Source organism: Notamacropus eugenii, chromosome 4, assembly GCF_028372415.1.
Source record: "Notamacropus eugenii isolate mMacEug1 chromosome 4, mMacEug1.pri_v2, whole genome shotgun sequence".
Taxonomy (NCBI): Eukaryota; Metazoa; Chordata; class Mammalia; order Diprotodontia; family Macropodidae; genus Notamacropus; species Notamacropus eugenii.
Window position 1 is genome coordinate 345204201 of NC_092875.1, and position 27822 is coordinate 345232022.

Sequence of the window (27822 nt, forward strand, 5' to 3'; positions counted from 1 at the left end):
CAGTGCATGTTACTATAGTAACTTAATACTTGCTGAATTGTTTGTTGACTCCATGAAAAGTTCAAATACTTCTCTCTCTACACAAATAGCTTTCTAAAAAGAAACCAGTTTTCTCCATTCTGTTAAAAAAAAAAAAACTCTCCTTTCCTAGACCTCCTACACCACTGACCTTACTTAGCCCCGTGGACACTGTCACGGCCATAGTCCCACATATCTAAAGCATAGTCCCACATCTTAACTACAGATCCCAGGTCCTCATAGAGTATGCCAAGGTGCCAATTAAAATGATGCCATTATCAGCTTAAATTAGTAATTCTAGTGAATGAAAAATGTTGACCTGAAGATTAAGAAGATCTCTTCTACAGACCATTGCCAAGATAGCAATGAATCTCACCACTATAACTTGATGCTGCTCTGCTGTCTTTCAGTTATGTCTGACCTTTTTCTTGGCAAAGATACTGGAGTGATTTGCCATTTCCTTCTCCAGCTCATTTTACAGATGAAGACATGGAGGCAAACAGGATTGAATGACTTACCCAAAGTCACACAGCTAAATCAGTCTTTGAGGCCAGATCTGAACTCAAGTGGATGAGTCTTCTTGATTCTAGGCCCAGAGCTCTATCCACTGTCCAACCTAACCGCCCCCAAATATAATTTTAGCAATATGTTAAACTGAATGGGGTCATTTTTAACTGGATTAAGAAAAAAGATCAGAATATTAAAACTGCTTAGGCAGGGAATTGGCTTTGCCCTAATAAAGCTTTTATTTATTGACTGACTGGCAGCATCTGGAGCTACACGAACACTGATCTTAGATGGCAACGGAAGATTAAAGCAAGACAATGTTCAGAGAGAAAACAAGTTTAACGTCTCAGACTTCAGGGCATCTATAAAGACATCAATCGGCAAAGTCACTCTGTGAGTGTTTCAGAGGCAGCGAGGTAGTGTCAGAGTTTTCTAAGTTTAAAGCCAGCCTCAGACACCTACCAGCTGTGTGAGCATGGACAAGCCATTTAACTTCAGCCCGCCTTAGTTTCCTCAACTGTAAAATGGGGACCTACCTCAAAGGTGTAAACGAAAATCAAATAAGATAATATTTGTAAAGCACTTAGCACAGTACCCAGAATATGACAAGTGTTTAATAACTGTGTGTTTCCTTTCTGAGGGCACTGACTCACTTCAGGTATTTCATGAGTTTGTAGTTCACAGATCACTCGAGTCAGACTAAGAAAAGAATACTCCAAAAAACCTTAGAGTGATGTCCTTGTGATGTATGGACAGCCTTGCTTCTTTAAAGACAAATGGTCCTCATCCTTTCAAGACATCAAAACGAAACAGTGACAAAAGATATTTTAAAACTCCTTTCGACCCACTTGTTTACAACAAATCTCATAAAAATCACAAGGATAATGAATCCAAGGCACATAATTGACTGTGGAAAAAAGGTGGAGGAGGGGGGAGAGAGACACTGAAGGAATTCCTTCTCTCCAGGTCCCACTCCACCAAAAAAACCTCAAGCCTGACCACATACATGTCAATCAACACAAGGAGGATCATGGAAGATTGCACACATTCTGCACACACTCACAAGTATGCAAGCAGAATTAAAAATTTCCAAAATCCAGCAGGACTGGACCACATCACACATAAAGTAATTAAGATCTCGTTCTAACTACTAAACACAGACACTTGCAGCAAGGATGAGGGCATCTTACGGAATGTCCGGGGGATCAAAAGCAGTCTTGATGACACCAGCATAAATGGCCAGAATCGAGAGGATCACACAGGCCAGAAATACCAGGGCAAGCTTGTTGACATATTTCACGCCTACAAACACCACCATGGCCATCAAGGCCAATGTGCATGTCCCATAAACTCGCATGTTGTTGAGCATGGCTGCATTTTCTCCTTCTACATCTTCGGAATGAAATATAGCAGCATTCGGAGAAATGTAAGTCTGCAGGAAGGGAAAAATACATTTACTTGAAATTTCTTGAAGTATACATTTTTCTCCCCTTTCAAAAGATACAGTTTTTCGATCTTTGTAGGTTGGACATACCCCAAACATGCAACTGTTCTGGGGGGTGTCCTATGTCCCTAATTTCAACAATTAACATTGACTGGTCAGAAAAAATGGAGGAAAAAATAAAAAGTGGAACTATACCTAATAGTCTTTTCTGACTTCCAAATTCCCATGTATTAAAAAAAAAATACACTCATCTCCAATTTCTACCTGGTGACAGCTTATCCACCCTTCAAGAACCAACTCCAATGCTATCTCCACCATGAAGCTTTGTCTGATCTCAATATCCCTTTCCATCTGGAAATAATCTCTTCTTCATTTGAATAGCATTCTGTACTTCATTTAGGCATGTATTATCTGATCTGTATATTTTTTCATCCCCTCTAGACTGCTGCAGTGACATTTAAGCCTCTTTCTCTGAATGTACATAAAACATTTATGAAGTTTTTCCAAGGTGTCCTAGAATGGCACTAGCATATGTCAGACACAGAAGGTGACTGACATTATGACAGTAGGTTCAACACAAGTTCACAATCTTAAGTCTTATCAATGAGATTTCCACAACATCTTATCTTCATCAACTTCCTTCCGTCACACAGCCACCACCCTAAATTCCAACCCCTGCCAATCTCTTTCAAGGACTATTTTAAGAGGCTTCCTGCTTCCATTTCCCATTTCTTCCTCCTCTCTAAAATATTCTTTCTACAGCCCAAGCCTGGGCATGCTACTCTCTTCTCAAAGCTTCCCACTGCCCTTATGTATCTCAGACTAAGTCCTCTGGGACCTCCACAGTGTGGTTCCAAACTAATTTTTTTCAGCCTAATGTCGTATCACTTTCCTTCATGTACCTTTCGATTTTACCCAGTTGGACTTTGAGTTATACTCTAAACTAGATATTCTATATCATGCCTCTGCTGATTTGAACAAGCCATCCCTGATGCCAAGAGTGTGTTTCTTCCTCCTTATCTCTGTCTCAGCTCAGCTCACACATCACCTATCCTATGATACCTTCCCTAACCACTCCCCCATCTATTAATGATCTCTCTCCCTCCTTAAGTCTATCTTTTACATATCCCAATAGAGTTCAAGGGAAGGAACTGTTCATCTGTGAATTAATTATAATAATTATTATTTTAATATAATAATACTAGTAGAAGTGACTAACATTCATATATCACTTACTACGTGCCAGGCACTGTGCTAACTGCATTATAGTTATTATCTCATCCAATCCTCACAATAACCAAGAGGTAGTTATTATTATCCCTATTTACAGATGAGGAAATGAGGAAAAGGTTAAGTGATCTGCCAAGGGGCACAACCAAGCCACATTTGAACTCAGGTCCTCCTGACTCCAGGTTTGGCACCCTATCGCAGCATGGCTGTGTGTGCATGCACACACATTCCATGAAAAACTGCAGAACTAAATTTTCATTTATGGATGGGAAAATTGAGATTCAGAGAGATCGAGTGACTTATTCAAATTCATGGTTATAGAATTCTTGATGAAAGACCTAAGCCTTAGTCCCTCCCAGGTCTCATGTTCATGATACTATATCAGATTCCACAGTAAAGATAAGGCCCAGATAGTCAGAGCTCCACCAATTGGCCATGGAAGGCAATCTTAACTCTCTTTTAAGATGAAGCTATCAAAAATATAGTCAAGTCTGTTTCAAGCATCCATGTACTGGAGTATGCTAGCTGCATTTTGTTTCTGTAAAGTTTCTTGATATAGAGGACATGTTCCTATATAAGTGGGTATGATAAAAGGCTCTTTGAAAGGAATTTATCTCCATGCCTTAGTACTGACTGTCTTGCATACTGTGAATTCACTAACTACTTACCTCCACCCTTTTTTTAAACTGTCCTATATGTGTCAGTTTCCTTCTGTTCTTCTATGCATTTTTAAAATGGTCCTCTATTTCAACGGTGCTCTATTTCTTTCCTGGTATCTCTACTGCTGGAGTATTCTTCAGCCAACCCCCCACTCCCAATCAATGAAAAACACAGGTTTAAAAACTCTCGTCACTAAACAGTGTCAAGAAAAATGAATCCATTCAGTGACCATGTCCAAAAATATATACCTTGAGTCCATTATCTTGCTATCAATGGGTGGGTGACATGTTCCATCATAAGTATGACCTTAATTTTACATATCCGTCGACTCATTAGCTACATATGACAATTAAATTTTGCCTTTCACTGACCAGTTAGATGACCGCCATTTAGTTAGAGCCTGAAATTTAACACTCACTCTCTACCACTGACTTAGTCTAGAGTCACAGAATTTCTGAGCTAGAAAAGCACCTATATTTCAGCTACTTGAATTTTGCAGATGAACTGAGATCCAGAGAGGAAAAGAACTTACCCAATGCCACACAGTAACTATGTGGGAGATTCAGGACTGTAAACTCAGATCCTCTTATTAAGTTTAGTGCCACTTCTGCTAAGAGAAGTTGCTTCTTAGTAATTTTAATTATCATCTTATCGACAGGTACACATGGGGAATAAATTAATCCAAAGTGACTTAAATGTAGCCTTTTTTTAAACAACTCTTTTCTGTTGTTGTTGAGGCAACTGGGTTAAGTGACTTGCTCAGGCTCATGCAGCTAGTAAGCCTCTGAGGTTGGATTTGAACTCAAGTTCTCCTGACCTCAAAGCCATGCTCCATCTACCACATCACCTAGTCACCCTGATACCTGGCATTTGGAAAGCTAAATCCAGTACCCATACATTCTGAGGGTTAATGATGCCTTCAAGTCTTCTTATCATTGTCTATAAGTTTTACTCTGAAGCTTTATCACAGTATGTATGGAGGCAAAACTGAGTTTCTCAAGGCTATCAAAGTGGAACCCAGGCTTGAGCAGGTCTTAATAAGCCAGAAAAGTTTGGAAATTTGGGCCTCAGTGACAGATGGCATGACTGTTACTAACCTGGTTCACCACTCAAGGATAATAACATTTCTAGCCACAGTAACTAAAACCCTAGACAACCTGTGATGTGCATCTGTGGAAGAAGGATCCAGATCAATAAAGTCATAGCATTTAGTTCTGAAGTAGTCTCTTTATAACTCCCAAAACATTTTATGCAATTTTAAGGATTTCTTAGACATTAAAACATTTTGCCCTATCTAACCTTTCCTAGTTTTAGCTTACACTACTATCGTGTGTGTGTGTGTGTGCGTGTGTAAAGGGTTTATTATATTCAACTCATTTAAACTGTGTTGAGCGAGACCAAGAACTAGGTGGCTTGTTTTTCTGATTTTGTGTTTGTTTTTTGTTTTGGGGGGAAGCCAGAGTATCTCTAGAGGGGATGGCAGGAGAAGAAGGTGTAGATGATCAATCACTTAATTTTAAACAAGTTGAATTTTAACATACTGAAAGGAGGGATAGAGAAGGGGGAGAAGGGTGGCCTCCAAGTGGAAACATCAACTAAGTCGGCAGTACTCAAAATTTTTAGTCTCAGGACAACTTTACACACTTTTACTGAGGGCCTCCTAAATTAGCTTTTGTTCATGATTTAAAAAAAAAAAATCTTTAAAACAGGAACAGCATCTACCTTCCAGGGTTGTTATGAAGATATTTGCAAAGCTCTTTGCAAACCTTAAAGTGTTGCATAAATACAGGCTACTATTTATCTGTTCCTTTATTTCCACTCACATGTCTACCTGCATAAGCTTGGTTAACTTCCTGGCAAAAAATGGACTATATCTACTGAGCTAGAAATGAAAATGTCCTTTTATAATTATGAAAAGCTTTGACCTCATGGACCATCAGAAAGGGTCCCTTGAACTCCTGGGACAACACTTCCTGAGAATCCCTGCACTAGGCATATAAAATTGTTTCTTTTTAACTTACAGTATTCAAAGGCTAGCTTGTAAATCAATGAAAGACACTATACAGATTCAGGTTTCTATCTCTCCCATGCATTTGAAGGCATGAATGTCATCTAAAAGAACAACTAAGCCAAACTGTAACCTAATATCTTAAGCAGACCCAGAGGCAAGAAGAGGGATTTAAAAGGGTTAGAAAGGAAGAACTAAGTAAAAGAGATACTGATTGAATGGAAGTTTATCACTGGCTTATACAACATGGCTACATTTAGTTCAAATTCTTAATGAAATCAGTAGAAATTGTTGGTAACTGTTTCCCAGCATTCTTCATGTCCCTCCTAGCTCCTCCTCAAAACAAGACAGCCCACCCTCTCGGGCTAAATTTAGTAGATGATTTCAATGGAAAGATGCACCTAATGTTCTAATTCAATTAAAATTACATCATTACAGGCAAGCACCCATTGACAAACTATGTTTTGTGGAGAAGAATGAATCTAGTGATAACAGAGAAAACCATCAGTAGACTAGGAATCTCTAGGCCTTGTCACCATGATGAAAAACAAAAAGACTTGGAAGATATCCAGCCTAGATATCAGGAATCAGTTTGGCAACCCTTAAGAAATGGCTAAGAACTCATGCCTTCCCACTATCCCAACTTCAATGGACATGGTGACCTTGTGAGAGCCCACGGGTTCAATGATCATCATGAAGCAAATGACTCACTCCCACATCCAGAAATAAAACCCTTGTCTCTCTCCAGAGTTCCAGGCATATGAGTGACTACTTAGTTACTAGACATTTCAAACTGGATATCCCACAGGTATCTCAAACTCAACATGACTAAAATAGAGCTCCCCTTTCCCCCAAAAGTCATGTCTCTTAACCTGCAACTACTGGAAACAACACCATCCTCAAATCTGCAGCCTTGGAGCTCTCCTAGACTTCTCATTCACCCTCATTCCATATATCCATTCACTTGCTAGGTGGCACTTTGGATGGAGTCCTGGACTTGAAGTCAGCAAGTTCAAATCCTGTGTCAGATGCCTACTAGCTACATGATCTTGGGCAGTTTCATTTACTGGGTGCCTCAGTTTCTTCATCTGGAAAATGGGAACAGCATTTACCTTCCAGGATTGTTATGAGGATAAAAGATTTGCGAAGCTCTTTGCAAACCTTAAAGTGTTACTATTATCTGTCCTTTTCTTTTCACTCACAAGTGTAACTCCCTAGTTTAGAACCTCATGGCCTCTCATCTGGACTATTTCTTTCCACCATCCTTTCCAAACCATCTTCCACACTGTGGAGAAAATAATTATGTAAAGTCGAGAATGGACCATCTCATTCTCTTCTTTGTCATTTAAAGCCCCAACCTAGCTTTCTCATTATGATTCTCCTAAATGCAACAATTTGATGCAGTCAAAGCTGTCTTCTGGCTTCTCACACATAACATTCTGTCTCATCTTCATGTCTTTCATAGGCTGTCCTTATGCCTGTAACACACTCTTGACCTCTCCCCTCAATTCCTAGTTTTCTTCACAGTGCGGCTGAAGCTTTATCCAATTTCCCTAAAATCACCTTCAATTTCTCTGGTATACACATATATATACATGTTGTCTCCTCCTATAGCCTTGTAACCTCCGTTAAGGGCAAAGACTATTTTTTATCTTGTCTCCTTGGTGCTTGGCATACATTAGGTGCTGAATAAATGAAATTTGAGGCTCAAATAAAATCCCTCAGGTTAAGCAGAGTTAGAAAGCTTATGTTTGGCATAGTCTCAAACTAACAACCTTGGAAGGCACAGGGCCACTGTAGGCAGAGTAAAGCAGGTAAGGGCAACAGAGAAAAGTGTTAATATCTACAATGGGAGATTAAAGGATGTTTCGTAATCAGTAATCTTCTAAACAAATGGTCTATGATTTTTGGTAACCTCTTTGAATGGAAGGCCAGGCAGCGTGCTGTCACAGCTAGGAAGTCAGGGCAACTTGGGCTCAAGAATGACCTGTCACATATAACTGACTGCGGCAAGGCAAGAAGCAGTTACTAAGCAGTCACTATGCGCCAGGCACTGTGTGACCCTGGGTAAGTCCGTTAACCTCTTTACGCTCTAGGCAGGCCTGTACTGAATTAAGAGGCTTTCCTCACCTGGAAGTTCTCTATACCAAGGAAATGGCAGGTCCCGTCCCTATCCTAGTCCTTGTGAATGGTTTGATGTCCTTTAAACAACTGACGACAGCGACAGAGAGAAAATGCATTTCAACAGAAACCAATCAATAAAAAGACTTACCAAAAAAATCTCAATTGTCCCCAAAATATACATGGCTCCTGCAAAAGTGGTGCCCAGATAGAAGCAGAGTCCAACTGCCCCTCCAAATTCAGGACCTAAGGACCTTGAGATCATGTAGTATGAGCCTCCAGCTGCAAAAAGCAGGGGTGGGGGTGGGGGTGTAGGGCAGAGAGAATAAAATCAAATCAGTGATGTACACTTTTAGAGTAACTGAAGGCTGGGAGGGCAATTCTGCTCTCCATATGAAAAAGGGGCTCAGGTTCCAAGAAAAGAAATGGAAGCAACATTTGTTTAAAAAAATGAACCCCAATTATAATTTTGTGTATTCTTACCCAAATTAAAATGAATGGCAATTGAAAACACACAGACAAATATACTAAAAACTCATCCTAATAAAGAACATTAAGCCCCCAAGATGTCTGTTATACCCTGCCACATGCTCCTACACCAAGTCTCAAAATGATAAAACAACCATAAACCAAAAACCCATCATTAAAATCCTTTGCATGTTGTTAACCCCCGTTTTATTGTGCTTCTTTATGAAAGCAGCAGTAGGCGATACTGAACCAGAAGTCAGGAAGACCCATGTTCAAATCAAGTCTCAGACACTTAGTAGCTGTGTGACCCTGGAACAAGTCACTTCACTTTTGTCTGCCTCAGTTTCCTATCTGTGAAATTAGAATAATATCATCATCTTTATAATCCTGCAAAGAAGGTGCCATGAGATAGCACTGGTTTAAGCATTGTAAAAATGCCAGCTAATTATTGCTAAGGCAATACCCCTTTAAATGGGCCAATCCATAGAAGGAAAGCAAGAATCGTATTGTGGTTTTTATGAAAGCCACCTTCTCATGCAGTCAACACAAGTTAAACTTTATGGCATTTGTTTTCAAGACATTTTACATCTCACTTTTCCTTTCTGCTCCCATCCACAAGCCTAACATAGAGACACACCACACAACAACCACCCACCACCCACATGGGTTATGATTTATTAAAACTTTCAAAAAAGAAAATAAATGGTTTGGTTTCAAAGAAAATAACAGCTCTGTCGGGAAATAAAAATTCAGGATGAACAATGCTACTTCATGAAGAAAATGTAACCTTTCCATAAGGATAAGGGTATCTCAGCTTTAAATGGCTAAAAATAGGTTAGTCTAAAAATACTCTTTAGATTAGAATGAATTGCTGTCTTATTTAATAGGACACACGCTGCCCATTTAAAAGTAGTATTTGAATATGGGGGTTGGTCATAAAACAAGCTTAAGTTACATGAGTCATTTTATATACTTAAGAAACACCAAAATGGTCCATTTGGAATAAGAAATCTTTAAGAGCTCTTCAACAGAAATGTTAAGAAAACATCATAAGGCAGGGTAGTTGATGTACGATAGAACTGGGAGGCCACTGGGGTCAGGAAGAGCCATACCAATTATGCAAGGCAAATTACTACTAGAATTCGAGGATCACCTTCAAAGAACCAACCTAAGCCCCAGGAAGACCTTGCTAGGATACTGATGCACCACATATGGCAACATTCACAGAGCAGTAATCATTTCCAAATGTGAAGAAAAAATTCCCAAAGGACTCTTGAGGCAAAATGCCATCCACATCCAGAGAAAGAACTATGGAATCAGAACGCAGAATGAAGCAGACTCTTTTCTCTTGTGTTATGTTTCGTTTTGGTTTGGTTTTTCTCATGGTTTCTCCCATTCATTTTAATTTTTCAATGCAACATGACTAATGTGAAAATGTGTTTAATAAGAATGTATGTGTATTATAGGATTGCATGCTATCTTGGGGAGAGAGGTGAGAGGGAAGAGGAGAAAATTTAAGATTTATGGAAGTGATTGTTGAAAATTGAAAACAAAAACATAAAGAGAAAAAGACACAAACCACTAATACAAACAGTCCAGTTAGTGGGGAATGAGGGACCCTTGAACACTCAACTCCAAAAAACAACTAAGTAAACAGTTACCAAATCCCTTTTGTTTCACCTCATTTAATTTCATAGACACCAGATGTTGGCAACCTCCAGCAAACAGAAACACTGTTAGTCTTGTCTTTGGAATAGCAGTCACAACTGGGAAGGCTATCATCTGCTATCATTCCCCTCCAAGGTCACATTATAATTAGTCACTGAACCCTCAGGTCTCCTTGACAAAAGACAGTCTTCAAAATACATTGTAAATATGAAACAAGGTTAAGAGGGTAGAATGGTTTGTTACCTGGAACTACACCATTTGTTGCTATGGCGCTCATAGATATTGCTGTCAGCATCGTCTGGAAAAAAACGTGAAAGCATGTCTTCTTACTCACTTTTTAAAAAAAGAAGCATTTAAAAATCACCTATTACCAATATTCAAGTGTTTGAGAAATTTGTAGTCACAGCATTGTGAAGACATTTATAGATAACACTTAAATTTCTCTGAAGAGCTCAAAGTATCTTATTCATTTGATCCTTCAGAGAACTTTTGTCATCAACTCCATCTGACAACTAAATTCCTTGACTTTATATCTAACATTCTAAAATAGCTCCATGGAAGATATGAATATGAGACATGTTCCTCTGGATTCCTGACTACTTGGTATTACTCCTTCCCTAATACCCAAAATTGTCCTCTCTTAAAATTCAGGGATGATCTTAGCCACTAAATAGTGTCCTTCCTAGTCATGCTTTTACCTAACAAATACAGACATATCCTTCATAGGGGCAGCAAAACCAAAGCCATTTTGCAATTATCAAGTTAGGAAACCAGCAAGTGACACAATTTGGTCAATTGCCCATTTAAATGCAAGACTATTTAAAAAGCACCAATAAAAACACAATAACATTTAATAAGGTACGACCTGCCCACCACAAGAGTCAAATTTGTGAATTTAGATACAGTTGTTTGTGTTTGTTACCCCCTTCTGACACATACAAGTTGTGTGAGCCTGAGTCATTTAAACTCTCAGCGCTCAAAGCCAGAGGTGTGAAACTTGAAGCCTGCGTTCCACCTGAACTGGATTAAAATGTATTTGTTAAGTATTTAACAAAAATAAGTAAAAATACACTAAAACAAAGATAATGTTCACTTGTGGTTTTCTATGTCAATTTGTGGCCAGCAGGGATCTGTTCCTATTTGAATCTAACCCTACTGGTCTAGGAGACTTTCTAAAGCTAAACGAGAGAAAATGACTATCTTCACTGGTTCCAGTGATATCACATGCCTGTCCAATGCCCATCTTGCTGGGTTAAAAGCTGCCCTTCCTAGGAACATCATTTCAAGAATGTTATTACAAAACCAATTAACAGCATCAGTAGGGGTATACTTGTATGCAGCATGGCATCTTTTGCCCAGGGAAAAGGTAGAAAAAAAAGTTTTTAATATGGTCTATAATCTAATTCAATAGATAAAAGAGACAGGCTTGAAATAGCTAAAGGCACTTCAAAGGCAATGAGATTAAGAGCTCAAAATGAGCTACACTTACAGGAAAGTTCAGAAGAAAGTTAAGAACCCTGAGGGAAAACCTCCGGGCAAAAAAGAGAACTTTAAATGTCTCTTAACAGATAAGTAAAATCTGGGAAAATGGGATGTAGGGGGATGGGGGATCATTCAGATAAGAACATGGGTTAAAGTCTGAAAGCAGAAAAATAATTTTTTATTTGAAGGGTAGTATAGGGAGTAGCTGAAACAGAATGTGGAGGAGGAACAGGTTGAAGAGATAGGAAAGAAGGTCCAAACTTGGAATGATACCAGAATACTTTCTTCTACAAGTAACCAGGAGGATTTGGGAAGGCGTCTGGCATCATCCTTGACTGATCTGCATCATGTAAGGTTGTGGCCGACTCTCTCCTTCCTTTTAAAATTCAGTGAATGATCCTACTTCTACTCTCACTCATTTACCTTTGAGGATACATCCCTTCCCCAAACTGCCTTCCACTCCCCTGGGTTTGCTCTTTCGGCCCTAGGTTCACATCCATATGTATGAACATGTGTGTGTGTGTGTGTATATATATATATATCAGACATCTATTACAGATATACACATGTAGACTTGTAGAGACCCTGTTCCACTTCCTGGCATCATCCATCAATGTGCAGTCGCCTCTGAAAGGTATTTCTTCAGGTCTTCAATATCCTAACATTTAAACCACATCTTAAACTCAGCATACCTATAGTGGATGTCTCTCCACTCCAAAACCTTGGTATTCCAAATCGGATTACTATTTTTTAACATTCATTTTTTAAAACTGTATTCCAAATTCTCCCCCCCAAGCCCCTTGAGAAGGCAAGAAATATATCAATCACACATGTGACATCACATAAAAGATACAAGGTATGTTTCAAGTGGCACTCAGAGTTCTCTTCCCAGAAGTGGAAAGCATTTTTCACCATAGATTCTTTGAAACTGTCTTCGATCATCATCATGATCAGAATAGTTAAGTCTTTCACAACTGAAAGTTGTTACATATTGCTGTTACTGCATGTAATGTTCTCCTGGTTCTGCTCATTTTACTTGCCATCAATTCATTTAATACTTCCCAACTTATTTTTTTAATCACCTTTCTCATCTTAGAGCAAAATAGTATAAGGATTGCTACTGTTCTTAAAGGTGCTACCTTCAAGTCTCTCAGGCTTGAAACTTCAGCATTACCTTGATTCTTCCTTCTCCCTCCTTCCTTATTGCCAAGTCAGTCAAATTTTATTTTTCCTTCATACTCCCTTAACTGCTTCTTTATATCTATCCTTCTTGTACTAACTATATAGTTCAGGCCATCAATATCTCTTGCCTGGGATTATTTCAACAGCTCCTGAACTAGTCTTATGACATTATGTCATTATGACACCAATATTCTGACACTGTATCCATCTGTAAAAAATATCACTTCCCACTTCTAAAGAATACAAAAGGATTAAAGATGTCTCTATGGGGCTTTCAAACATTTAAAACTATCTTGACACAAAAACAAAAAATTACCAAGTTTCCATTTATTTGTTTCTTAACCTCTGAACTTCAATGACACAAACTTTATTTTGGATTGTTTTGTGCTTTAACTATCTCTCCCACCATCCCTAGCCCAAATACAGCTATTTGTTTTTAAAGTTAAATCGATCAGGGTAATTATTTTTAAATGTCTATAATTAAATCTTTTTTTTTTTAAACCTGGAGAAAATATTCTGGTATTATAATTCACAGGACACAGAAATTTAAATCTAAAATGCATGAAATATTTCACACCCAAAAGGTTTACTACTTGAAGTGGGTCTAAGCATTCAATTAACTCAGTCACCACTTAGTTATTCCATTTGTATGTTATCATACGTCATCTACGTGGTATAAGTCTATTCCAGGTCTCATCTGAAACACCTCTGGGGATGGGGATGGAGGGTGGGGGTAGGGAATAACTAAATGGTTCTAGGGGTAACTCCCATCTGTGAAACTGATTCTAAAGCTTAATCAAGGAATAAACAAAGGGGTAATTTTGTTCTCTTACCAAGTGCAGGCACAGTAAAAAAAATTCACTCAGACTAACTAGATAAACTTAGTCTGAATTAGCAATGTGAATCTTGGGACTTTTTAGTTTTTTGAAGAGATGCAATTTGTTTTCCTTTCACAAGGTTATATATAGTTTGGTCACGCTGTACACCACTCTTCTATGCTATAATTCAGAGTAAGCCAATATGAAGTGTTATCTAGTAAGAGGGAAGAATGAGTACTAAGTGAGCCTGTCACTTAACTATAGGTAAACTATTATTTCAAGAGCCTGTCAACATGGTTAAGGCAATGTCCTACTCACACAAGTACAGCACATGAACACTATGAGGAAAGACTCAAGGATTCCTGCTGCGCCTACAATCCATGTCAAACGCAGAAACAGAATAACTCCAAGGATGTTCTGCAGACAAGGCAAGTAGACACCGATAAAGGTTCCCATCCGTGGAGCCTGTAACAGAAGGCGAATAAAAATCTCAGACAACATGTTGCCAATCAACATTGCCTCCGGCAGAGGGCAAGCTCACTGAGGTCAGGGATCTTTTATTTCTGGCTTTGAAACCACAGGGAATTTATTATTTCCATAATTCTTTAAAAGTTCTTTTGATTCCCTGTGACAGAGAGATGGCCCACAGGGGTGCTGTTTTATTTGAGAAGTCTTCATGTTGTACAGAAAAAAAAGTTTAGGAAAAATTGTTTGTAAGTCCTAGGATTTGGGAATCACAAGCACAATGTGTGCCTTCACTTTTTCCAGTAAGAAACTGTTTTATAAAATTATTGTGTCCAACATTCCCATCACTTAAGACTACATAGCTACAACAGAAAACTGTGACGCCAAATTGAAGAATCATAGGTCCCCACCCTCTTCCATTTTACTTCTACACAAAGTATCCTCTGTGACAAAGACAAACAGCTTTAAGCAAGCATACAATGTAATGTCCCAAAAGTCTTAAAACTGCACTAAGTCTTGGGACACCTTGTATAAACAAACACACACCCACACCCTATTTTATTTCTTGAGGGATAATTTACAATAAAAGGATCACTGAACAAAGTTTTCTCTGTGGTTATATCTATTAAGAAAACTCATGCAATCTCAATATAACAAATCAACAAATAATGGAAGATACCTTATTGGACAAGAACTTTTATGACTGCATTTCATAGTCAGAATGTTTTCTTTTTTTATTAACAAACAGTAATCTTTGTATTCTTTTAAGAAAGAGTAGGAGGAGGAGAAGGAGAAAGAGGAGGAGGAGAAGGATAAAGAGGAGGAGGAGCAGGAGGAGAATAGATTCTCAAAGAAAATACCTTGATTTCTTTTCGCTTGCTATCTTCATCCTCTTCATGTTCGACCACACCCTGACTCAGATTGGTATAATTGGCTAGTTTATTAAGAAGTGACGATACCATGGGGTTGCTGTCCATCTCTTCCTATTTGGATGTGAAGATGACAATACAAAAGAACATTTTGTTTTGCTGTAAGAATGCACTCTCTCTTTCCACTTAATACTGGCATTTTAAAAATCTTCCAACAGTTTTAAAAGGAAACAATTACAACCAAAAACCCCAACAAACTCTGCTCACGTATACTGAACAAACCACTAAGTATAGGAAATCTGTCTCTTCAATTTACAGAGCATAAATACTTACTCACCCTGAGTAAATGGGTAAATAACCATTCCCCAAGTGGCTCTAATGCTTATCAATGAAATCTGTCAGTGCTCAGGAGGCATAATCCTTCAAAAGAGCCAATTTGAATGAGTTAATTCAAGAGTTCTCTTCTAACAGCCAAGTACATACCAACCTTCTTCCTTCTTTCCTTGCTCCCCCAATTTTACAGCACTAAGAACAAATAAGAAGCTTAATTTTAAAAGGCTATAATTCCGGGAAGGCAGATCTAGCCATTCATTCTTTTGGCTAACTGATATTTTTTTAATGCTTCAATTACTGAAGTGCTGGCATTTTTCTGTACACATTTTTGTTAGCTTTACCACTCTAACAACTCAGTGTAAATAGCTGGCAAACAAAATATTATTTTGGGTAAAATTCACCTTTTCTCTTAGACACTTTTTTCTTTATATGTGATAAGCTTCAAACGCAGAAAAGTTCGGTTCAATTGTAGAAAAGGAATTTAACGGGAAAAAAGATTCATTTAAATCATCCTGAAATATTCACTAATTTATACAATAACAAAAAGACAATTTGTGTCAATGCTTTACCTTTGCCAATGAATACCTTTGGTACAAATTAGTTGTGTTTGTATATTCAGTACATAAAAGAAAGTTACCTCAAACAGAGCCATGTTCTTTCCTTCATAGATATTCTCTCTTTCCATGTCAGTATTGTTAATGAAAGGGCTGTTTTCTCTTGGGGTCCCATCTCCTATTAGGAAAGGGAAGAAAAAAGTACTATTAGTCCGTTTTGAAAGGAATCTAAAGCTACAGCCAACCTGACTCCCCAAGCATCTAATCTCCATGCCCTTCAAGATTACCACATCCATCATTTTTTAGAACGTGATGTATCAAGATTTTTAACCATACAAGACCACTGAGACAAGAAGGTTGTATATTTATTTGTGAAAGGGAGCAGTTTGGGATTTATTTATTGAAAGCACTATACAGTTTCTAAATACTATAGGGCACATTCTCCTTCCTATTGTGTGATAGTTCCATCTGCAATGGCTAGATAGCTATAAGTCTACTAACAGTATAACAAATTGGTGTTGTCCAATGCCTGTTACATTTGGACAACTGACAATTGACAGCATTTTGTTTTTTTTCTACATGGATGATCAGATCATTCCCTTCTGTGCGATATATTCCATAACAATGGATTATTTCAAAATAGCTGACTGAAGGGGGATGGGGGGATAACCTACTTATGATAGTTATACTGGAATATGACAGTTATATATAAGAGTTATACTGGAGGCAGCTAAACTGCTCAGTGGATAGAGCACTGGTCCTGAAGTCAGGAGAACCTGAGTTCAAATCCAGCTTCAAACACTTACGAGCTGTGTTACCCTGGGCAAGTCACTTAACCCCACTGTCTCAACCAAAAAAAAAGTATACAGGAGGAATATAGTCTGGCCCCAAGTATATCTAAATCGGCATAACAATGAGCTATTATTACAGTGGGATTTTATTGTATGTACATAAATAAGGAATTCTCAGATCAGGGTGCTCTATCAATACAGATCAGTTTAGAGAGATGACTGGCCCAAAAAAAGTTAACTGATTTCCCCAGGGGGCATAGACAGCATAGTTATCCTTTCCACATCATAGGGGTTAGGACTATGGCACCCAAAAATTTTGGTCCTCTCTTCCTACTAGAGAAGAAGCCTAAATTTTCTTTTTTCCTTTTTGGGGTACCTTATAATAAAATTTGGGTTAAATATTTGGTCATAGGCTATATGTAGGTCAATGTATATATGTAGGTCAATGTGAAGTAAAAATACTTTTTCTGTGTTCTCTGCGGGCCTTTCCATGTCATCTTCAGCTTCCATAAAACTCCCAAAAATTTCCCATTTAATTTCTTATGCTGACTCACAATATGTCAGAACTGTGATGGGGAAAGTCGGGTTGTGGAAGAGGTAACTGTGTGTCAGAGGCATGACTTAAATGAAGGCCTTCTTAACCGTAAGGCCAACTTTCTATCTATTATATGAATTGCTAATAGCAAGAAAAGGTTGGCAAGGCAAATAAATTATAATAAATGCTCACAATTAAGATACTGATTGTCCTAAAAGATGTGGTTCCTGGTCTCCAAGTGTGTCTCCTTGCCTCTCTCTGGGTAGTAATAACAATTTTGCTTAAACCAGTTTGACACAGACCTGGTTATCAAGAGACAACCATGACTTAAACACATTCTTTGGATCTGAAGGTTTGCAAACAAAGGGCTTTTCTCACAGCAGCCCTGCCACAAAAGTAGTGAAATTATTACAAATGAGGAAAATGGAGCAGCGAGGGGAGAAGTGATTTTCCTTCAAGGCACAAGGACAGAAGTGATTTTCGTTCAGGTACAAGGTCAAAGTAGTCTATGCCAACTGCATCTTTTTAAACATCAGCAGATGGTTGGATACCATTGGATCTCAAGTCAGGAAGATCTGAGTTCAAATCTGGCTTCAGTCACTAAACTAGCTGTGTGATCCTGAACAAGTTATGTAATCTCTATTTTGACTCTCCCTATCTTCCAAAGTTGTTGTGATGATCAATATTTGTTAAGGCACTTAGCTCAGTGCCTGGCACATAGTAAAGAGCAATAAATGCCAGCTATTATTAATTTTGAGTAACATGGTAAAACCTGACACCCAAAAGAAATGAAAGATGAGAAAATATTCAGCAAAAATATGCCGTTAATTCTGGCTCAGCAGATGATATAACCTGGCGGAGGCGGGGAGGAAGGGGTTGGGAGGTTACGAATACCAATTTGAGTTTCAGCATCCACTCACTTACGCATTACTGAAGTTTCATTTATTTACTGAGGAAGGGGGATCTATTCAGAATGTCACTCCAAATAAACCGCATAAGCATTAAAGGAAATAAATGCAAAAAAGTTTTGAAACTGAAACCATTAAAGAAATGCCAATACTTTGATATCTATCTCTCAGCCTCAGTTCCCTCATTTGTAAAGTCCTTTTCCAACTCCAAATACCATAACTGGAATCACAGATTCATTGGCTGTGCATGTGCCACTGATAGATGGCATCTCACAAGGTCTGATCATTTTAGTCCTTACGGGGCACAGAATTTGAGGGGAAAACTCATTACAACCCTAAAGCAAATATCTCTGAAATTGAGAACCTAAAGTACACTGTCATAATGGGGGAAAGAAGAAATACCAATACAAAAAAATTGTCCAAAATGATGCACACTCACAACATGAAGATAATTTAAATTATTTTATTACAAAGATGAAATTTTGCACATTTCTCTATCCCTCTACAGTTGACAGAATTGACAGATGTAGATATATCTGTAGCTCTACAGCTATATTACTTAATATACACATCCTGGTCATAGAAAGTTTTCATCACAAGTCTGGAGAGGATAGGCTTATTACTGTATTGATATAGGGGACACCTAGGGACCAGCGCAGATTAGCACCTGTTCTGAAATACCTAGTTTTACAGAACTGCTGAGTACTTCTGGGTTAAATGACTTGCTCAGGGTCACACAACTAACAGGTATCAGAGGGGGAACTTGTTCCCAGGTATTCCTTGACTGGGGCAGTTAGGTGGCGCCATAGTACATAGAATGCTGGGTCAGGAGTTGGGAAGACAATTTCCTAAATTCAAATCTGTCCTCAGATTAGTTAACTGTTACTTGCCTGGGCAAATCACTTAAACGCTGTTTGCCTCAGTTTTCTCATCTGTAAAATGAGCTGGAGAAGAAATGGCAAACCATTCCAGTATATATATATATATATATATCTCCCTCTCCCTCCCTCCCTCCCTCTCTCTCTTTCCCTCTCTCCCTCCCAACGGTGCTGCAGTTAGAATATTACATCTGGAGTATGGAATTCAAATCTTTCCTCTGACACAGATGGTAACAATGTCTTGGTAACAATGGCTAAGCCATTTAATCTTAGCCACTGACAGTTTTAAGATTTATCTCATAAGTTATGATCTAATGAGGTATAAATGTCGATGTCGCAGCCCCTTTGGTGATAAGAGTCAATAGCAAAAGAAAGTTCAGAGTATTTATAGCTGTTGCCAGCTCTGCCAAAACCTACAAGTAAGAAATTATGGGCAATCAGTACTTACTCATTAAACACCCACATTTTAATGACAAAATTTTCCCAACAGAATGACAGCAAATTGTGAAACTATCATCCAGCACATTATTATGACCCAAGAGTGTGACTGGCAATTTTTGGTCATAAACCAGAAGCTTAAATTACTTTTTTAAAAAGTTTCACAGACTGCCAAAGGAAAATTAAAGTCACCTCGTATAGTAGCTACCTCAAAAGAATCCTAAAACAGATCTGTGACCATTCAGCCTTTACCTGTAGACCTCCAAGGAAAGAGAAATCCACTAGCTCCCAAGAAAGTTCATTACACTTTGGGGCAGCTCTAATGAAAATTTGTCCTTACATGGAGCGAACAACTCCAACCTCTTACCCCAAGTTCTATCCACTGTGGCCAAGCAGAAGGGGCCTAAACCCAAGTCAAAAGATGACAACTAAAGAAAAACTACTTACTCTGGACTCCCTGAGTTAAATTCCATGCAGGAATAAGATCAATTTGCACATGTGGGTATAAAGACAAGCATACATATAAAAATGCAGGTAATAAATATGCCGAGACCTTGAACAAAATGTACTATGTCAACCAACTATATGTATTCAAAAGCATCAATTGGATAAGTTAGGTTTAATTTAAAACTTGAGGGGGTGGCATGAGACAACCTATTACTCCGCTACAGAATATGAAACTGTTCATTTAAACTACTGACACATGCTTGACTTTGTGCAAGTGATGCAATCTTAAGGAACCTGCTTGGGAGTAAAATGGATAAATTATCTTCACTCCTTAGAATCAAAAAGGAAAAAAAGAAATAAAGGCTCTTAATGTGTTCTTCCTATTTCCATTAAGAGAAACATCTGACAATGTTACTACGTGTCATGTCGCTAGGTGTCTTGTTTGGGAAAAGGATTTCTTTGATATGCTTACAAAGGGTTATTTTTTTCTACTTTTACACATATTCTAAAGGACTTTCTAAACTATATCTTATGAGATTTCAAACATGATATTCCATCAATTTTGGGGAATGCAATAGTACTACTGTTGCTTAGTTGTTTTTCAGTCGTATCTGACTCTGACCTCATTTGGGGTTTTCTTGGCAGAGATACTGGGATGGTTAGTCATTTCTTGATCCTGCTCATTTTACAGACGAGGAAACTAAGACAAACAAGGTTACGTGACTTGCCCAGGATCAAACAGCTAATAAATGATTTGAACTCAGGAAGATGAGTCTTAGCCTACCTAGTATTCTATCCCACTGGGCCACTTAAATTCCCTTAGGAATACTACAGAGATAGAGACAGATATACGTAAACTGCTAATTAGAACAGTAGATAAGACTGAAGAGGACCAGTGCAAATTTTGAGTTGATTTAAGGGAAAAACTTCCTGGAAGAGCTGCCTCAAAGTGGAACAGGCTACAGCAGGCATTTGAGTGCAATCTGGTGTGAGCAAAAACACTTTCACCTCTCTTTGACCAGGCTGCCTCTCTAAAATGAGAATAATGATAGCACCTACCTCCTAGGTTTGCTAGGAGAATGAAATAAGATTTCTAAAGAAGGAAGAAAAAAGAGGAAGATCTATACAGCTGCTATGTGCCGGGTACTGTCTTAAGCACTTTAACAAAAATCTCATAAATTATAGTTATATAGTTTATCTTGTTCCACCCTTGACCCCAGCAAAAAGGCTACTAGCTTTTAGTCATTATTTCTAATGCTTAACAAAATACTTCCCATAAATTTAAACATCATGACTTAAATTAAAATTTAAAGTATTATAAATTAAATTAAAACGTTAAAAACATTATGAACTGAATTAAAACATTAAATGATTTCAATTAAAGATTAATATATTTCTTAATATCTAAGTGGGCTGTGAGATTCAGGACAAATAACCTACTATCTCTGGGCCTTAGTTTCTTCATCTAAAAAAATAAGATAGGCTAGACTAGCTTATCTCTTAAAGACCTCTCCAAAGTGAGTATTCTATCATTTTATATTGTGAACCTATTCCTGATATGAATACAATGCTAATACAAAGAACACAAAATGAAAAAAATCAATCTCCAATTCATTTTTTCAATTAAATTCCCACTATGGAAATCTCACAGGAGGGACTGACCTGTTCTACTTATTTTTCTTAACAGACTACTATTTAATCATTATTATTATATTATTTATTAAAATTATTCATTATAATTACATGAATATAATCATTAGCTCTATATGTACAATTAACACATTAATACAACTAATTGTGTATGTGCCTGCAGAGTAATAACCTATAGAGAAACCCAATTTCTGAGAAGTTTCTAGACAGAACCACAAGTGGCTTCTAATAAATACAAAAAGCAACCAAATTTGTTCCTTCCCAGGAATACAAATGACTGTCTTCAAAACAATCTTAACTAAAAAGTGAAGAATGGGCACTGGGATCTTGCAAAAAGTCTCCTGTCTGCTGCCTGCATTGCCTGACACTGCCTCCCATTTATACCCTAACATGCCTTGTATTTACCTAGTTCTATATGCATGTTGTCTCCCACATCACAAGAGGACCATCTCGAGGGCACGGAACCTGTGTTTGCCTTTCTTTGGGGAAATGTAAGGGAATAAGCATTTATGTGCCAGGCACTTTCTTAAACACTTCATCATCACCCCGTTTGGTCCTCATAACCTGTGAGGTAAGTGCTGTTATTATCCTCATTTTACACTTGAGGAAATTGAAGTAAATTGAGGTTAAGTGACTTGCCCAGGTCACACAGTTATTGAGCGTCTGAAACTAGATTTGAACCCAAATCTTCCTGACTCTAGGATCAAGTCTCTTTTCACCACACTTACTATCACCAGCACTTAAGAGCAATGCCTAAGTGCTTTAAAACACCCTATGAGAAAAGGAATCTTTAAAGACCAAACTACTAATTAGAGTCCATCTTAAAGAAGTTGAAAAGTAAAAAGACCAGTCAACAGATTTGGTTGTAGATATTGCACAGCTAAAACAAAAAAGGAAAAACATGAATTCCACAAAGGTTTTGTCATTTACACTGACAAATGCTTACGTGGGTCCCTGTGTAAATGATACAGAGCTATTAAAACACACAACAGTCTAATCTGATGGTTCAGTCAATAAAGGTCAAGGGCAAAATACAATGTAAGCCCCAGAAAATCAGGGACTATTGTCCCAGTTGTACTTATCTGAACTCTACCCTTCCCTTAGTATAGTGCTCTCTGTACCCAGTAGACATTTAATTCATAATTCCTGACAAGCATTTATTAGGATCCGAGTATTTGCCAGGTTTAGAACTGGTTACATAACCTAGGAGACACCGACAAAGGACTGTCCAGTATGGTATGCTCATATCAAAGAAAGCATTGTGCTCTAAAGAGAAGCAGAATTGCAGTAGCTCAAAAGAAATGTGAGATGCACAAATTTAGAGATATTTCCACTCCAAATGTTCACATGCCCAACCTGTGGCACAGCCTTCTAATAAGCCAGACTTCAACATAGTTGTGTCATTTTGGTCCTCTTCAAGGACAAAGGACAACAACCAACCATTTCCCAAGTACTCTGGAGGACAAAGCATTTAAAGAAGGAAGAAACCCATGGAGATCAATATGGTCCAAATGCTTTGCTTTCTGAAGGCTTAGTTTAATGCAAGGATTAAATTTGGAGGATCTGGAGAACCACAGATTTATTCACCAGGTGATTGACCCTCTCATTTCACACATGAGAAAACTGAATCTAATCCAAATACCCACCTTTTTAGACACCTACAGAGAAGTAACCAATGTTCTTCCACTGAATCAAATTTTCAAAGTCCTATAGTTTTCTTTCTTTCAAAACAATTCTTAGTTGGAGAGTGTAAATATCAGTCCCATCTTAAAGATGGAGAAAGTGAGACAAGTCAGTCACAAAATTGGATATAGTCCAACTTATACTTTAACAAAAATCCTGACAAGAATATGTCTTACATATTCTTAACATAACTTTCAGCCTCCCACTGTCATCATGTAAAGGACTAGGTCATTGCCCGGCATCTTGATTTGTGCCTTACCATTGGACTCTTGACAACTCTGGATTAGGGAGTGAGGCCGATGACTCTGCACAGCTCTGCCTCACTTAAATCCAACTCATTTGTAAATTAAGACATCAATCACCCAGTTGATCTGATCACCAGTCGTCTTATTAGAGATCAAAGGATGAACAACATTCCAAAAAGAGAAATCCACCCTACTACTGTCTAAAGTGGTCTATTCTACTTACCAGCAGCTCTTACAGGAAGTTTTTTCCCCTAATGTAAACTCAAAATCTGCAACTTGGTAACCTTCATTTATCTAACTGCTGTGGCCCTCTAGGGCAAGGCAGAACAAGTCAGTCATTTAAGTCCTCACAAAGGGAGAGGCAGTAGAGATAAAAATAAAACAAAATAAAATAATCCCTGTCCTTAAGGAACTCCTTGGGAGAGGGGAGGAGTTTGGAATATAAAAATTTAGGGAGAAGAACTAGACTACCCATTGAATGATACAGAAAATACAGGAGAGGAGGAAACCAAGGCATATGGGCACCTTCTTTGGAAATATACTTTCATATACTCCGAGTAGCCTGGGTAGTCCAGGGTCATCGGGTCAGTATGTGTCAGAGGCAAGACTGGAATACAAGTCCTTCCAGCTTTGAGGTCAGCTCACTATCCAAACTTCTTCTTCTGGGTGAGGGTCTAGCAGCTCAAAAGGTTCAAGAAAGACTTCCAATAGAGAATGGTGCTTAAAGGTGACTTACAGAAAAGGAGGGTTTCTAAAATATGGAGGTGAGGAGGGGGAGAAATCCAAGGATGTGGGCTGGCCAGTGCAGAGGCAGAAAGACAGAAGATAAGGTCTCAAGCATAAGAAACATTTATGCAAGAAGCAAGTGTGGAAGGTACTGGGAACAGGCTGTGAAGGACTTGTTTCATTCTGAACTTAAGAAATAAAACAAGCATTTCTATAACATAGTAAAACAGAATAATCTTTTTTCAAGATGATTGCACATGAAATTGCAAATCTGTTATACAAAACTTGCTAAAATTATTGTATATAAAATATATAAATGCCAAAGAGAAAAGTGAATATATCCTCCAAAAGGTACGAGAGAAACACTGGAGTTTAAGTAAAGGAGTAACTGAAAATTTGTTTGACTGCTGTGTGAAGGATGGATTGGAGAGGAGAAGAGACATAGTAGGAAACTAAAAGAAAGGCTTTCCCAGTAGAAAAAAGGAGAGGCATGTGAGATTGTAAGTGTAGAAAGTACAAAATAATAACAGCTGGATGGATATGTGAGGCAAGACAGAGAAATCAAGGATCAGAATGAGGTTGCAAATCTGAGTGACAGAAGGGTAATGGTTCCTAAATCTATCCCTTAAATTGTCGTTCAGTCATTTCAGTCATGTCTGAATCTTTGTGATCCCATCTGGGGTTTTCTTGGCAAAGATACGGGAGTGGTTTGCCATTTCCTTCTCCAGATCATTTGACAGATGAGGAAACTGAGGCAAACAGGGGTAAAGGATTTGCCCAGGGTCACACAGCCAGCCTGAGGCCAGATGAGTCATCCTGACTCCAGGCCCAATACTCTATCGCTTGGCTGCGGATACACAAGCCATGCCTTCAAATGTTTCAACAGTAATCTTGCGTTGTTTTAAGTATTTTCTTTTATAGTAAATTTCCCTAGTTCTTCTAACAAGTATTCCTTAATATTTTGGCAACCAGGAACAAGGAGACAGCTAGGTTCATATTAGGAAGATTTTTAATTAAAAATACAAAGCTATAGGCATATAAAAATTCCTATTTGGCATCTATCTAGTTGACTGAATGTTTGCAAACACTACTACCTGTTGCTTGAATCAGCTGTATTCAAAAGATTGAAGACCCACAGATTTTGTTTCACAAACAGTAATTTTAAAAACTCCTATAAATTTTTCCCCTCTCAGGCAAAAGTCCAGGGGAGATATGCTACTGAAAAGATAACTTAAGTAATACTCAAACTCATAAACTACAATCTTGGTCAAATTGTTCATATGAATGAACAACGTTAAGCCTTTTCTTGATGGAGAAATGAAACAATGTTTTATTCTTACATTCAGAAAGGACAAATCAGCCACTTAAGTACTATCCAATATGAATGAGCTGCAGCACATGATAGCAAAAGCCCTAGAGTAGTAGGAGTCCAAAGATCTGGTTTCTAGGCCCAGTTCTTCTACCAACTAACTGTTAGTCTATGAACAACTGATTTTCTCTCTCTTGGCCATTTATGGGATCACCTGTAAAAATGACTGGTCGGATATTAGCATCTAAGAAAGTTGGAGGATATATGAGGTCCCTTTTAGCTCTCAAATGATTCTATTGTTAACCTCTGAGATCAATTAATAAAGCTATAACTGAATTGTTTTTAAGAAGTTTCTTCTCATTCTTATTTTAAAGATCCCTCGGCATTATATATTGTCAAAAAGAATTATTTACCACTAACCCCTTGTGCTGAGACACTGGGCAGCAAGGTGGCACAGTGGATAGAGTGCTGGGCCTGGATCATCCTGAGTTCAAATGTGGTTTCAGACATTTACTAGCTGTGTGACCCTGGGCAAGTCACCTAAGCATGCTTGCCTCCATTTCCTCATCTGTAAAATGATCAGAAGTAAATGGCAAATCACTCTAGTATCTCTGCCAAGAAAATCTCAAATGGAATCGTGAAGAGTCAGAGATAACTGAAACTCAACAATAAAGTGTCTACTTTTCATAGTCAAAGACAATAAGGGTAGGGTGAGTATTGAATTTCTAGAATTCACACTCAAGAAAAAAATGCATTGACTCTTCATAGAAATTGATCACTTTTGGGTATAGCACTATGGATAAGGTTTGGTCTTAGTAGCAACTTAGAGCAATAGTTCCAGTTATCTAGAAGCTAAAAAGTTTTACTTTTCTATCTCCACAAAGGAGCAGTATCCAATTCAATAAACATTTATTTAGCCCCTATTATGTATTCAGACACAGTAAGCATGGAGGAGAGAGAAAGAGGCAAAAGGTCCAGGAGCTTACTGCCATCTAAAGTGGGGGGAGGGTAAAGGGGACAACGTGAAAACAAGTAATATTCAAAGCCAGCTATGTACAGGATAAACAGGAAATAATTAATAGGGGGAATGTCCATAAACTAAAAGGGGTTGGGGAAGGCTTCTGGTAGGAGGGAGTATGAACAAAACAAGTTAGCTGACACTCTAGAGTCTGTTTCAAGGTAAATCAAAGGAAAAGGAGCCTAAAGGGAGAGACCTACTTAAATCAATGCAGTCCGTCCTCTTATCCCGGCCTTCTTCCACTTCTCATCTTCTTGAACCAAACAAAAAGTTGCTATTACTTTAATAGGATTCCACATTTTTCCCCTTTAGCCCAAAAAGGATAGACAGTCTTGTTACAGAAAGATATTATTTAGAAATAAGGGATATTACATGAGGAATACAATAAATAAAGGAATTCTTAAAAGTCATATCTACGAGACCCAGACAGAGGATGGGAGCAGGGGGTGGGGTGGATGGAGGACAAACAGAAATAATGAGTTATAAAAGTCAAACAACCACATGGGGTTAATGTGATTAAATGAGGCACCATTTTAAAGCATATCTATGTTTTTCTTTTCCATTAGTGTGAGAGGGATGGGTTGTCATACTACCTCAATTTTTCAAGAAAGGAGAAGAACCAGGGAAAACTGCACATTTTAATAATTTTAACACTGGAAGGGGCCCTTACAAATTATTTAACCCAACTCCCCACAAAATATACCCTTACCTGCTATGGTTCAGATTGAGGTGTGTGGCCACAGCAAGGACTGACCAGTGATCTCAAGCGAGGACGGTGATTCAGGGCCACATATATATTCAACAATTTTACAAACTCCGAGCTCTGTAAGATTCCACTCTGAGCTACGTCCCCATTCGGTACAGGGATGAATTCCTCAACAGTAACACAGAAAGCTTACAAGGTGAATACTATTTTTCCTTCGTCTTATGACACCAGCATTATATGCTGGTATTATAGTGTAAGACAATATTCAGGAATGTTAGAGAAATTTAGTCCAATATTCTCTGTGCATGTAACGGAATCCCAGAACAGGTAAGTCATTTGCCTGAAGTCGCACAGTTACCAAGTAATATGGCCAGGTCTAAAAGCCAAATTTCCTGATTTGCCTCCTCCATACTGACTGGGAAATTGCTTTAAAAGTAGTACAGCAACTCCATTAGTTTTTTGCTGCTTATGAAAAAAGTTTGGGGTAGGGGTAATTCACAGAGAAAAGAAGATAAGTAACTGGGCAAATAAGAAGACTTTTTTTTTTAAAAAAGAAACAAGGCCAATGATACCTTGTTTTTAAAATATACAAAACTAGGGCCAAGGAGCAGTAAGATGTAGGGCAGACAGCTTTGAACGCCACTGAATGAAATTATTATAT

General features: G+C 38.1%; 1 protein-coding gene across 5 annotated transcripts in view; it reads right to left on the reverse strand.

The window, feature by feature from the left end:
• The window catches only part of SLC12A7 (solute carrier family 12 member 7), a 291778-nt gene that overhangs the window by 60555 nt on the left and 203401 nt on the right, over positions 1 to 27822 (reverse strand). For all 5 annotated transcript variants that reach the window (XM_072605354.1, XM_072605349.1, XM_072605350.1 and 2 more), the window contains exons 2-7: positions 15911 to 16005; positions 14932 to 15054; positions 13925 to 14071; positions 10368 to 10422; positions 8140 to 8270; positions 1716 to 1957 (exon numbers count right to left, since the gene is read on the reverse strand). In XM_072605354.1, the coding sequence (XP_072461455.1) occupies positions 1716 to 1957; positions 8140 to 8270; positions 10368 to 10422; positions 13925 to 14071; positions 14932 to 15054; positions 15911 to 16005 (793 nt within the window). The remainder of the gene's footprint in view (positions 1 to 1715; positions 1958 to 8139; positions 8271 to 10367; positions 10423 to 13924; positions 14072 to 14931; positions 15055 to 15910; positions 16006 to 27822) is intronic.